This window comes from Lactuca sativa, chromosome 2 (genome assembly GCF_002870075.4).
Source record: "Lactuca sativa cultivar Salinas chromosome 2, Lsat_Salinas_v11, whole genome shotgun sequence".
Lineage (NCBI taxonomy): Eukaryota > Viridiplantae > Streptophyta > Magnoliopsida > Asterales > Asteraceae > Lactuca > Lactuca sativa.
Genome location: NC_056624.2, coordinates 126,997,748 through 127,010,190, shown reverse-complemented (window position 1 = coordinate 127,010,190; position 12,443 = coordinate 126,997,748). Strand labels below are relative to the sequence as shown.

The window sequence follows — 12,443 nt, the reverse complement described above, 5'->3', positions numbered from 1 at the left end:
ATCCGGAAGTTGAAATCTACCTTTCGAAGTTTGAACCCTACTAGGGTTCAAAAGCGTAGAACCTCTATCAAGATGACTACAAGAAAAAAGTTGAAATAATAACTACGTAGAAGTATTATTTTTTCTTTTTTGTGTACATGATATTCTTAAATTGATTTTTTCCAGATCATAGTTACATGCAATTGTATGTGAAACCAGTTACATATAAGAGAAAAAATTGATATAAAAATAACTATTTTATCCGGTAGTAATTTATTTTTGATTTTTAATGTATATTATATATAGTAAATCATAGGAATAATTATTGTGGTTTAGGGTAATTTATATTTTTGTCCTCTAATTTTTTTTTTCTTTATTAACTTTGAATGGTCCATATGATTTGTTTTTGTCACCTCTTTGGTCTATGTGGCATATTAAAATTCTAATTTGCACTAACTCATTCCTTTCTAGTTTATTTATTTATTATAACTATTTATATTATAAAAAAATATATGGATCGCATTCCTACACCACCCTTTAACATTCTCTATCACCCTCTTCCATATGTTCCACATTCCTTAACTATTTATCGTTCAAGAAAACAATCTCCGTTGAGATTATCTTCTCCAAGTGATGAATCGGTAACCGCCTATAGCACCTTCCCCGGCGTTGAACCAGGTTCGCTCCCCCATTCCCACTTCTCTCTCTCTCTCTCTCTCTCTCTCTCTCTCTCTCTCTCTCTCTCTCTCTCTCGTGAAACCACCGCCAACATCCCTTCTCTTATTCAAGAAAACAATTGTCGAGATAATCTTATCTGACGATGAACCAGAGGATAAAAATGTTTGATTTTGATCTTGATTAAGGATAAAAATGTTTTGGGTTTTGGTTTGGTTTGGTTTTGATTTTTGGTTCGTTTGGTTACTGAAAACATATGAGTTGTGGGTTTGATTTTGATCTTGATCTTGATTCATCCTCAGAGAAGATGATATCAACATAAGTTTTTCTTGAATAAGAGAAGATGGATCATGAGGAATGAGCGAAGAGGGTAATCAGGAAGGATAAGGGGGTGGAGTAGGAATCAAACCTATCAATTCTTTTATATAACATATATATTTATCATAAATAAATACATTAGAAGATAAATAAGTTCAACAAATATAGTTTTTTTTATGTGCGGCAGGTACCAAAGAATCAACAAAACAAATCATAAGGATTGTTAGAGTTAAAAACAAAGTTAATGACCAAGGACACAAATTACCGCAAACCACATGAACCATCGGTGTAATTTAATCGTTATATTATTATTAAATAGATATCACTGATAAGAGCATTTATTTACTTTTTTTTATAGTTTGTTTTAGCATATTTTATTTTATTTTTAGCTAATAATCATACATATGTTTGATTTATTTGTTTTATCTATTTCGGGAAACTTTATAGTCTGTGTTTAATTTCAGATTTTTCGAAGACTATGTGGAGTAGCAATGATCAGTTGAATGTGAAAATCAAATGGACTTGAAGATTGATGAACATTGGGCTTGGTGACTTTTGAAGATGGTGCAAAGTGGGCTAGTTGGGGAATGGAGATTTGAAGAAAATATAGGCTATTTGATTTATGAAGAATTGGATTGTGGGCCTTGGACTTAAAGAAAATGGAAGCTATTAGTCTGTTATGATATTAAAATAATTATAGGGTAGCCGACATTATCTTTGTATTTGTGAAGGTAGCTTTGTGTAAATATGTCCTAAATAGTCTAGGGTTGCCACATTGTATTATATATTTTTGGATCTGTTTCAATAGAGAACACGGAAGATTCATAACATCTTTTATGGTATCAGAGCGACAACTCTGACCTACCCTGTCGCTGCCGTCATCTTTCCCTCCCCTCTCTTCTTAACCAGCGATTCTCTCCCTCTCTTCTCCTATGGCAGAAAAACTTCATCCAGCTCTGATGATCACTAACATCAGAAACTTCATACCTCTTACCCTGGAGATGGAGAGCGGCCAGTATACTTCCTGGGCAGAATTGTTTAAAATACACTGTCGTGCTTTCCAAGTTCTTGACCACCTTCAACCCGCGACCAACTCTCCTACTCCTGCTGTAGCCGACGGGAAAGATGCTCCCAAACCCATTGATAAAGATCTGTGGCAGCGTCTTGATGCCATAGTTCTACAGTGGATTTACAGCACTATTTCAAACGATCTCCTTCACACCATTCTCAAACCAAATTCCTCCGCTGCCCACGCATGGAAAGCTCTTGAAAGCATTTTTCAAGACAATCAAAATGAACGTGCTCTCTACCTTGAACACAAATTGGTTACAACAAAGCTTGCCAATTTTCCAAATTGTTCTGCCTACTGCCAAGCCTTGAAGATGCTATCAGATCAATTATCTAATGTTGGTTCACCTGTTTCAAACCAACGCCTTGTTTTACAATTGATTGCAGGTCTCACAGAAGCATACGAAGGCATTGCTATGATGGTTCAACAAACAAAGCCTCTTCCAGATTTTTATGAAGCTCGTTTGCGATTGATTTTGGAGGAAACACGCAAGGCAAATAATGCAACCGAAGCAGCTGCTGCAGACTCTTCTGCCCTCACTGCTCACACTCAATCACCTAGACCCTCGTACCACTCATCTGATTTTCAAACAAATCGTGGTCGTGGTCGCGGTCGAGGAAATAGAGGTCGCGGGAGAGGTAGACGGGGCGATGGTCAATTTGACAATGGCGTGGCTTGCAACAACCACATTTACCATGGTATGGACAACACTCATTCTCTTCCTCACCACAACCTTGGGCTGCTCCTTATGGGCAATTCCAGTGGCCACCACCGCACACTCCTCCTTGCCCTTACCCTACTACTCAAAGATCACATATATCTGCACCGTCTAATGCACCCGAATTGCTCGGATCCAGACCACCTGTACCCCAGCAACAAGCTTATGCCACATCAGAAACTACCTATACTCCCACTGATCTGAATCAAGCTTTTCATACCATGAGCCTTCACCCACCGGATCAAAATTGGTATTTAGACAGTGGTGCCACCTCTCACATGACCAACAATGCAGGTAATCTCTCATCTTATGTCACTAAGGGTCATTCTCATAATATCATTTGTAGGTAATGGCGCACATCTTCCTATCCAAGGAACCGGTAACCACACCCTACCCTACCCTTTTCCTCCTTTGTTTTTAAAACAAGTCCTTCATGTTCCTAATCTCATTAAAAAGTTACTTTCTGTACAGTGTCTCACAAAAGACAATAAAATATCAACTGAATTTGATCTGTATGGTTTTCATGTGAAGGATTTACAGACACGAACGCCTCTTCTTTGATGCAATAGTTTTGGGGATCTCTACCCGCTCATGCTATCGAATCCTTCTCAACTCACATCTCCATCAACCTTTGCGGCTATCACCCGAGACCTGTGGCATTTTCGCTTGGGACACCCGGGAGCCGACATTCTATCTTCTTTAAATAAACATTTGTCTTTTCCTTTTGGTGTTAAAAGTACTTCTGTTTGTGAACCATGCATTATGGGGAAACATATTAAACTTCCATTTCATGCTTCAAGTTCTCATACTGTTTCTACTTTTGATATTATACATACTGATGTTTGGACCTCCCCGGTCCTTTCTTCCAGTGGTCATCGTTACTATTTGTTATTTTTGGATGATTATACAAATTTTTTGTGGACCTTTCTCTTATCTCAAAAATCACAAGTGTTTCCCACATTCAAACGATTTCACAAGCTAATCTCCACCCAATTTCATAAAAACATCAAATCACTCCAATGTGATAACGGGAAAGAATACGACAATCATTTATTTTGTGAATTCGGTTCTCAACATGGCTTACAGTTTCGGTTTTCTTGTCCATACACTTCCTCTCAAAATGGAAAATCCGAGAGAAAAATAAGATCTATCAACAATATCATCCGCACCATTCTTTCTCATTCCAGTGTGCCACCACGTTTTTGGCATCATGCTCTTTCTCACGCTACCTATCTTCTAAATATTCTTCCGACTAAAGTTCTCTCATACGACACCCCAACCTACCGCCTATATCATCGCATTCCCAAATATGATAATCTTAAAGTTTTTGGCTCCCTTTGCTATCCTCTTGTCTCATCTACTTCTATCAACAAATTACAACCTCGTTCTCATCCGTGTGTTTTCCTTGGCTTTCCTTCCGATCACCGTGGCTATAAATGTTTTGACATCACCTCGCAAACGCTCACAATTTCACACCATGTTGTGTTTGATGAGCATTCCTTTCCATTTCAACATTCCATTTCATCTCCACCCAATTACTCTATTTTCACAGATAACACTCCTCACCCTATCCGGTGGCATACTACCTCTGCTAGCACCACCACCGAATTCACCTCCCCCGCTACCACTGCTGGTACATCATCCCCAACGCCGTCACACCCTACTCCTCCACCAAATCCTCCACCTCTTCCCCCATTACACTTCACATATAGTCGGCGTACTCGTCCCTCCTCACAACCTCTACACTCCAACACCCCTTCCACTTCTACCCAACCATCCCGTACCATGCAAACCCGTAGTATGACTCGTCAACCCAACAACCCTCCACTTAACCTCCACTCATCAGCTGCCATTTCTCCCTTGCCCAAAACACCTACCGAAGCCCTCTCTAACCCGGATTGGAAGAACGTCATGCTCGATGAGTTCCAAGCCCTTATTGATAATAAGACATGGGATCTTGTCCCCAAACATGATGGCATGAATATAGTCCGAAGTATGTGGATTTTCCGACACAAAACAAAATCGGATGGGACATTGGAGAGGTACAAGGCACGCCTAGTTTGTGATGGTTGATCACAGCAAATTGGTGTCGACTGTGGAGAGACTTTCAGTCATGTGGTCAAACCCGCCACGATTCGCACGGTCCTTACACTTGCCGTGTCTCGTGCATGGCCCATTCACCAACTAGATGTGAAAAACGCATTCCTACACGGCCACCTGAATGAAACCATTTTCATGCATCAACCTATGGGATTTAGAGATTCTAATTTTCCAAATCATGTGTTTCGTTTGAAAAAGTCTTTATACGGCCTCAAGCAATCCCCTCGGGCGTGGTATCAACGTTTTGCAGATTACGCCTACGAAATTGGTTTCACCCATAGTCGTTCTGATCACTCACTATTTGTTTACAAAAAGGGTCATGACACCGCCTATTTACTTCTCTACGTAGATGACATCATATTGGTCACATCATCGCATGACTTACGTAGAAAATTCTTGGCTCTTTTAGACGCAGAATTTGCCATGAAGGACCTCGGACCACTCAGTTTTTTTCTTGGTATTGCTGTCACACATCAGGCCAATGGTTCTCTATTTTTGTCTCAGCATCAATACGCCTTAGAGATCCTTAAACGAGCGGGGTTTGAAAACAGTAAACCACTTCCTACACCGGTCGACACCTCGACCAAACTAAGCTCCTCCTCCGATCAGCTTCTCGAAAATGCAACTCAATATCGGCAGCTTGCTGGGGCACTAGAATACTTAACTTTTACCCGACCCAACATTAGTTATGTTGTCCAACAGGTTTGCATGCACATGCGTGCTCCACGCACCACCCATTTCACTGCCCTGAAACGCATACTACGATACATTAAAGGGACCATTGATCACGGTTTGTCACTCACAAGGACTTCTACTACTTCTCTTCTATCCTACACTGACGCTGTTTGGGCAGGATGCCCAGACACCCACAGATCAACATCCGGGTATTGTATATTCATGGGTAATAATTTACTTTCGTGGTCTTCCAAAAGGCAACCAACAATTTCACGATCAAGTGCCGAAGCTAAATACCGCGGAGTTGCAAATGTGGTCTCTGAGTCTTGTTGGTTACGTAACCTGCTCTGTGAATTGCACCACCCACCTCATAAAGCCACTCTTGTATATTGCGACAACGTTAGCGCAATATATCTTTCCACTATTCCGGTGCAACATCAAAGAACAAAGCATATCGAGATCGATATTCATTTCGTCCGTGAAAAGGTGGCTAGAGGTGAAGTTCGCGTTTTTCATATACCCTCCAGATTTCAAATTGCTGATATATTTACAAAAGGCCTACCGCAGATTCTATTTGAAGATTTCAAGTCCAGTCTCAACATCAGCAATCCTTATGTTCCGACTGAGGGGGTGTATTAGTATGTTATGATATTAAAATAATTATAGGGTAGCCGACATTATCTTTGTATTTGTGAAGGTAGCTTTGTGTAAATATGTCCTAAATAGTCTAGGGTTGCCCACATTGTATTATATATTTTTGGATCTGTTTCAATAGAGAACACGGAAGATTCATAACATCTTTTAGAAGCTACTTTTGAGTTTATGGATTTGAATGATCAAGTATGAATTTAAGATTTGGAACATTTGGGTTTATGGATTTGAATGATCAAGTAAGCACTTGAGCTTCGGATGATTAAAAAGAAGTGAATTAGGCCAACTTTGGAGAAATTTTGAAGAATCATGGGCCTACAATCAGATGAAGATGATTTTGACCAAAAGACAAGTGTTGGAACCCAATTGCTGAAAAACCCAAAAATCACATGCAACCTATCATGTGGTTCGCGCAAGATTTTGGCCTTTGAGCAATGCGGCCCACATGGATCTCAGCAAGGGCACTTTCATCTTTTGATATAAGGCTGCTATTTGAGGATGGTCTATGGCTCTCTTTTGACACTTTTGACCTGATCTTTGGAGGGTATTTCCTCTGGATTTTGAAGCTATATTGAAGGCTAGAAGAACATAAATTTCAACTCATTTTAATCCTTGAATATTTGATTCTCTAGACAACTTTCATTTTATTTGAGTTTAACATGTTATGCTAAACTAATCTTGCTTGACTTGGATGTAGTTACTTGAATATTTGGTTATTTTTAAGAATGTCATGAACTTGGTTTGAATGTCTACGAAGATATTTTCTAGAAAAAACTTATGTAAGAACTTGAAATTTAGAGAGATTTGACTTTAAATCAAATATTAACCAAAAGGAAAAATGGTCATTTAGAATAATTATATGAGTTTATGAAGTTATAAGTTCATGAAAATATACATGAAAAGTTTAAGTCACTAAAATGAGATTAGGTGAGTGAGTTCAAGACAAGAAATGCATGAGAAGATGCATTTTGGTTAAAAGGGTAAAATGGGAAATTTTATGTTTTTTGGACCAAGTTTGTGACTTAATAGATTAAGACCCGTATTAATTCAGTGACAAATAACTTAATTGATTTATAGAACTTATCTACACATTCGTGTGGAGATAAGATTTATGGAAAACAGGGATAAGGTGAAGAAGATAAGCATATTTGAAGATATAGTAGAAAATGGGACAAAATTGGTAATTTAAGCTTTTTGCATGGATTAATGGATTAAGTTCTGTATGAATTAAGGCAAAATTAATTAGATAGAATCGTAAAACTTGTCAATACCTTCTTCTGGATATAAATATCAATGAAAACGGGTTTCAAACGAAAAGTTATGATTATTTAAATATTGGTAGAAAATACCCCAAAGCTAGAATCTGTGAACTGATATCACCACGACGAGGTGACACTGCCAGAATATATTTTTAAACTTGTTAAAGCCTCATTTCGAACCAAAAACACCCCATAGTCGGGGAGGGCAGATGGGAGGTGATTTGAGGTTGAGAAAGAGATTGGGTGAGCTAGGGATGGAGACTAACAAGGATTTAATATCCTTACACTCAAAAGTTAATGATTTCGCCATTTTCTCAACCTATAGCTTGTCTAAGTTGGTGTTGAGAGTGTTTAAAAGCTTTAGACAAGCTTTGTATGTAATTTCCATGGTGAAATCCATATATATGAAGTTGGGGTTTGAAACGTTAACTAATGAGAGGTGAATTGATACAATAGATTAGACTATAATTAATTAGGTAGTATGTGTCGCACCCCTAAACTGGAGCGGCGGAAACGTCCGGGGGTGGATGACTTCATGTTAAGTATCACAACACATGCGTCATAGTAATCAAACCATCTCATTAATAATGTATAAGTTTTTACGTGAGTGTTCAAGTCATTCTATATATGACATCAACATTTATATATATATATATATATATATATATATATATATATATATATATATATATATATAAAACAAAAGATAGAAGGCATGACTCTATACTGCTCCGTCTTCTTAAAATCCTGGGGATGTACCTGTCTACTGGTTCCCTGAGAAAATACAAGTGTTTTGAAAAAAGGAGTATCAACATTTAAGTTGGTGAGTGCATAATTATTTATGTTTAAAAGCTTGTTTTCTATTCCTTGAAGTAGTGAGTATGTTTACTGTTCCAAAAAATTCAATATTTTCTATTTTAAATGAAAAGTAGTTTTAATACTATAAAACCGTTCTGTATAAGTGTTGTTGTACTATAAAATAGTGTAACATAGTTTTAGTTCACAATAAAACTATAAAAAGAATGTTTTCTATATTGTTTATGTTTTCCAAATTCTGTAATTATACTCTTTGAAAACCCTGTAAAAGTGAGTATGCATGGCTCCACCAGCTATAATTGTAAATTGTAATGTAATTGTCACACCCCGAACCAGACGGCGGAAACGTCCGGGAGCTCGTGTGACTAACAATTGAATTATCATCACAACGAATATACATGAAACATAACACATTCATCACCAACATTACATATAACAACCAACATTGTTCACATCAATTACATTGTTATAAGTTACATAAATTCAAAGTATTAATAGTACGATGAGTGGTGTTACACAGAATAAATCCATACATTCTTGAAAATCTTCCTGTTTAACGATTACCTGAGAATACAAGTTATTTTGAAAACAGTCAACATATATAATGTTGGTGAGTTCATAAGTACGTTTGAGTAAAAGTCTTTGTATCTTTCATAAAAACCCAGAAAATCCGATATTTTCTGTAAAATGTCTGAAAATAATGTGAAAATCAAGTATAAATGCATGTGTGAATTTCATAGTTGTAACATATATGAATGTAGTTTAGATTTCTTGTATTGTAAGTAAGTGATAATTGTATGTGAATATTTCCCCAGAAAATCCGATATTTTCTGATTTATAATAATGTCGAGGTTCTTGTATCGTTAATAAGTTATTTTGTATTGACACAATCGAAGGGTTAATCTTCGAAATGTTAAATTTGGTATTGAATCTCTATATGAGTTGTTATAACCATGCATGATAATGACTAGGTTGCCCGTCTTGGCATTTTTTCAAATGCCGGTATTTGCTCAAGGTTTTGTCGCCCTAGACTGGCCTAGTCTAACTGTAGCGAACAGCTAAGGCGTGGGGGGTCACCCCGTATAGATCTATACACAAACTCCCGCTCTCCCTCTAGGAAACTCTGGTTATAACTACAGGTTACGATTGTACACTCAGAGGTGCCAACCGACATGTCTCACTAGATTCTCAACCCTTTGTACTATGTTTAATGTTTACGTACATGATGTATGTTTTCATATTCAAAAGGTACATATGTAAGTATACGAAGTTCAATGATTATGTAAAGGTATAGTCACGATCTACTAAGGATGTGAATTTCAGTCCAAGCCCAATTAGCATGTAAATGGACCACAAAGGCCCAATAGCATGTAAGAGGGTAATTTGGGCTCAATAGGCATGTGAGTGGACCACCAAGGCCCAACAAACATGTGACCCATAGCTCAGGCCCAAATTAACATATAAATGGGTTGCAAGGCCCAATAAACATGTCATGGAAAATATTGGGCTCAATATACACCTAAATGGGCCCTTAAGGCCCATTGGCCATGTGACGTGAATATTAGGCCCAATAAAATTGTTATCGATGTATTACGTCCATTAGTTATTATTTCGTTGTTTGTTATAGTTCAAGGTTTACCGAATTGAATATAAAAAGTTCTCTTTTTGTAAAAACGACGTTCTTGGCCAATAAGCCTCAAATTTTCAATTAAGGCCCAAAGTTTTGTAAAAAGAACACTTTAGTCCATAATTTATAAAAATTTGCAATATCGTCCCAATTGTTTAGAAATTCATGGATTTAATCCAAAATTTTATATTTTGGCATTTATGGCCCAGTTTTGCAAAAATTACATTTTCAGCCTCTTGTTTGTAAAAATTGACACTTTCGGCCCAATTTTGATAAAAGTTACATTTTTGGTCCAATTTAGAAATAAATGTTATTTTCACCCCTAAATTTGGTTTATTTACATTTATGGCTCAAACTTTGGTCAAATATCATTTTTAATCCCAAAAATTCCAATTTTTCGCAAATTTGGGCCCAAAACCGTGAGGCCCAAATTGACACTTTCGGCCTTATTTTGATAAAAGTTACATTTTTGGTCCAATTTAGAAATAAATGTTATTTTCACCCCTAAATTTGGTTTATTTACATTTATGGCTCAAACTTTGGTCAAATATCATTTTTAATCCCAAAACTTCCAATTTTTCGCAAATTTGGGCCCAAAACCGTAAGGCCCAATGTTTGGCCCATAAAGCTAAAATTTGAATCTTTGGCCCTTAGGAAAGTATGTTTATCATACAAATCCCTTTTTATACTATTAGGATCTATTTGGTCCCTATAAAAACATATATGTCACGTTTCGCCCTTATCTTTTGTTTTCTTGGCAATTTTGACCCTTAACAAGGTTTTTGTTTCCAACTTTTATAGCTTAAACATATGAATACTTTTGACTTGATAATATGATGTATAAAGTGTCTTAGTTCATGGATCTTTACTCAATGTTACTTAAAATGTCGAGATTTGTTAAGATCTAACACATTTTTACAAAAATAAACTAAGAAATCACACAAGACATGCATATAACACATAGATCTACAAATTTTACTTGCATTATCCCCCAAAAATCATATGAAAACCAAAAACAAGGGGGTATGAACTCACCTTTGCTTGATGTTTCAGTTTTTGAAGAAGAGGTGAAGAGATTTTTGGTCCTAGCAAGCTTTCTTGGGTGGATCTCGAATTTAGAAGGTTTCTAGGAGTATGATCACCAAAAACTTGCTTAGAAGGAGTGATCTAACATGAGAATGAAGTTATATTACTTGGATGTGTAAGGACTTACCAAGAGAATACTTTTGGTGGTGAAAACCTTCATGAAGATGCTCAAAATCTCGAAAATTAGAGAGGAAAGGAAGGAGTGTTCTTGGGTGGTTGAGGGATTATTTGAGAGAAATTTGTATGTGAAGTGTGTGTGTGTGTGTGTATCTTCGGCCGAGAGTGAAAAAAGAGGGGAGAGAGAGACTAGTCTTGAAGCATGTTGGATCATACAAGTTTGCATGAAAGTATAAGATGAAATTGCCTTGTTACAGGGTGAATAATATGGAGGTGGCACAACAAAGTCAACCCCGATTTCATTTTTTTTTGAAATGGGCCGAGAATTGGATTAGGAAGGAGAAGATGAATTATTTTGGCCTAATCTTGATCCTTACTCGAAATCATGAGGCTCATAGAGAAGTTTTGGGCCCAATGGGCTCATTAGATGGTTCACATCCCAAAATGGCATAAAAGAATGGATTTATGGCTTACTAGGGTTAATTGGATTAATTATGGCCAACAAGGCCCATTAGGGTTAGAATGAATCATTCTAGTCCCAAATGGTCCAAAATGTTATAGATTGTGAATTGGGTCCATTTAGAATCCAAATAGGGTTTCCTAGCCCAAAATAGTTGAATTGAATGCTTATTGGTCCATTAGGCCCAATAAGGAAGTCCTAGTCCAATATGGACTCAGACCGGGATTCTTAGGGTTTTCAGACTCTTTGTTGAACATAAGAGGTGAATTTAGATGGGCACTGAGTGATATTGACTTAAAATATATGTTTTACAATAGTTGAATGATTACACGAGAATAGAATTTCCTAGCTAAAATGCTAGTTGTGACAGTAATACTGTAAATCATATTATTGTAAAACAAGTACTTTGTATTCGTACTCTTTGCTTTAATTATTTATATACAAATTGTATTTGTTCATATCTTTTTCTGAGTTATTATAACCATGTTATGACTAGTTGGCCTGATACGACACTTTGTAGGCACCGGAACTGTAACAACATTTGTCACTTGCAGGCATACCAGCTTAACTGTAGCAAACAGTCTGAGTGCGGGATTGTCAATCTTGTATAGATCTATACACATTTGTCTATCTTTCTGTCAGGAGATTTTGGTTATAATTATCCGGTCTTTAATAGTATTGCTTAAATAATTAAGCGAGTGAACTTTGTCTCACAAAAACCATAGTGACGATTACATGTGTAATAATGATGAAAAGTTATTCTGAAATAAATGAACTGATAGTAAAATCTTTTTCTAGTATACTTGAATGTAAAGTATTTATACAAGAGTATACTGTTAAACTTTGTATATCTGACTAGTGAAAATAGTGTGAAAGTTCCGTAAATTATACAT

At 36.8% G+C, this 12,443-nt stretch overlaps 1 protein-coding gene and 1 long non-coding RNA gene across 2 annotated transcripts; both read left to right on the top strand.

Annotated features, from left to right (window-relative positions):
- Positions 1 to 365: 365 nt before the first annotated feature.
- On the top strand, positions 366 to 1,802 carry LOC111898653 (uncharacterized). Its single transcript, XR_002852652.2, has 2 exons — positions 366 to 657; positions 1,437 to 1,802. It is a non-coding gene; the product is annotated as an uncharacterized LOC111898653 (long non-coding RNA).
- Positions 1,803 to 5,006: 3,204 nt separating this feature from the next.
- On the top strand, positions 5,007 to 6,173 carry LOC111898657 (uncharacterized mitochondrial protein AtMg00810-like). Its single transcript, XM_023894553.1, has one exon. The coding sequence runs from the start codon at positions 5,007 to 5,009 to the stop codon at positions 6,171 to 6,173; it is 1,167 nt and encodes a 388-aa protein (XP_023750321.1).
- The last annotated feature ends 6,270 nt before the right edge of the window (positions 6,174 to 12,443 follow it).

Excerpts from the sequence above, each read along its gene's own strand:
- LOC111898657 (XM_023894553.1), top strand. The coding sequence starts at position 5,007 with ATGGGATTTAGAGATTCTAATTTTCCAAATCATGTGTTTCGTTTGAAA.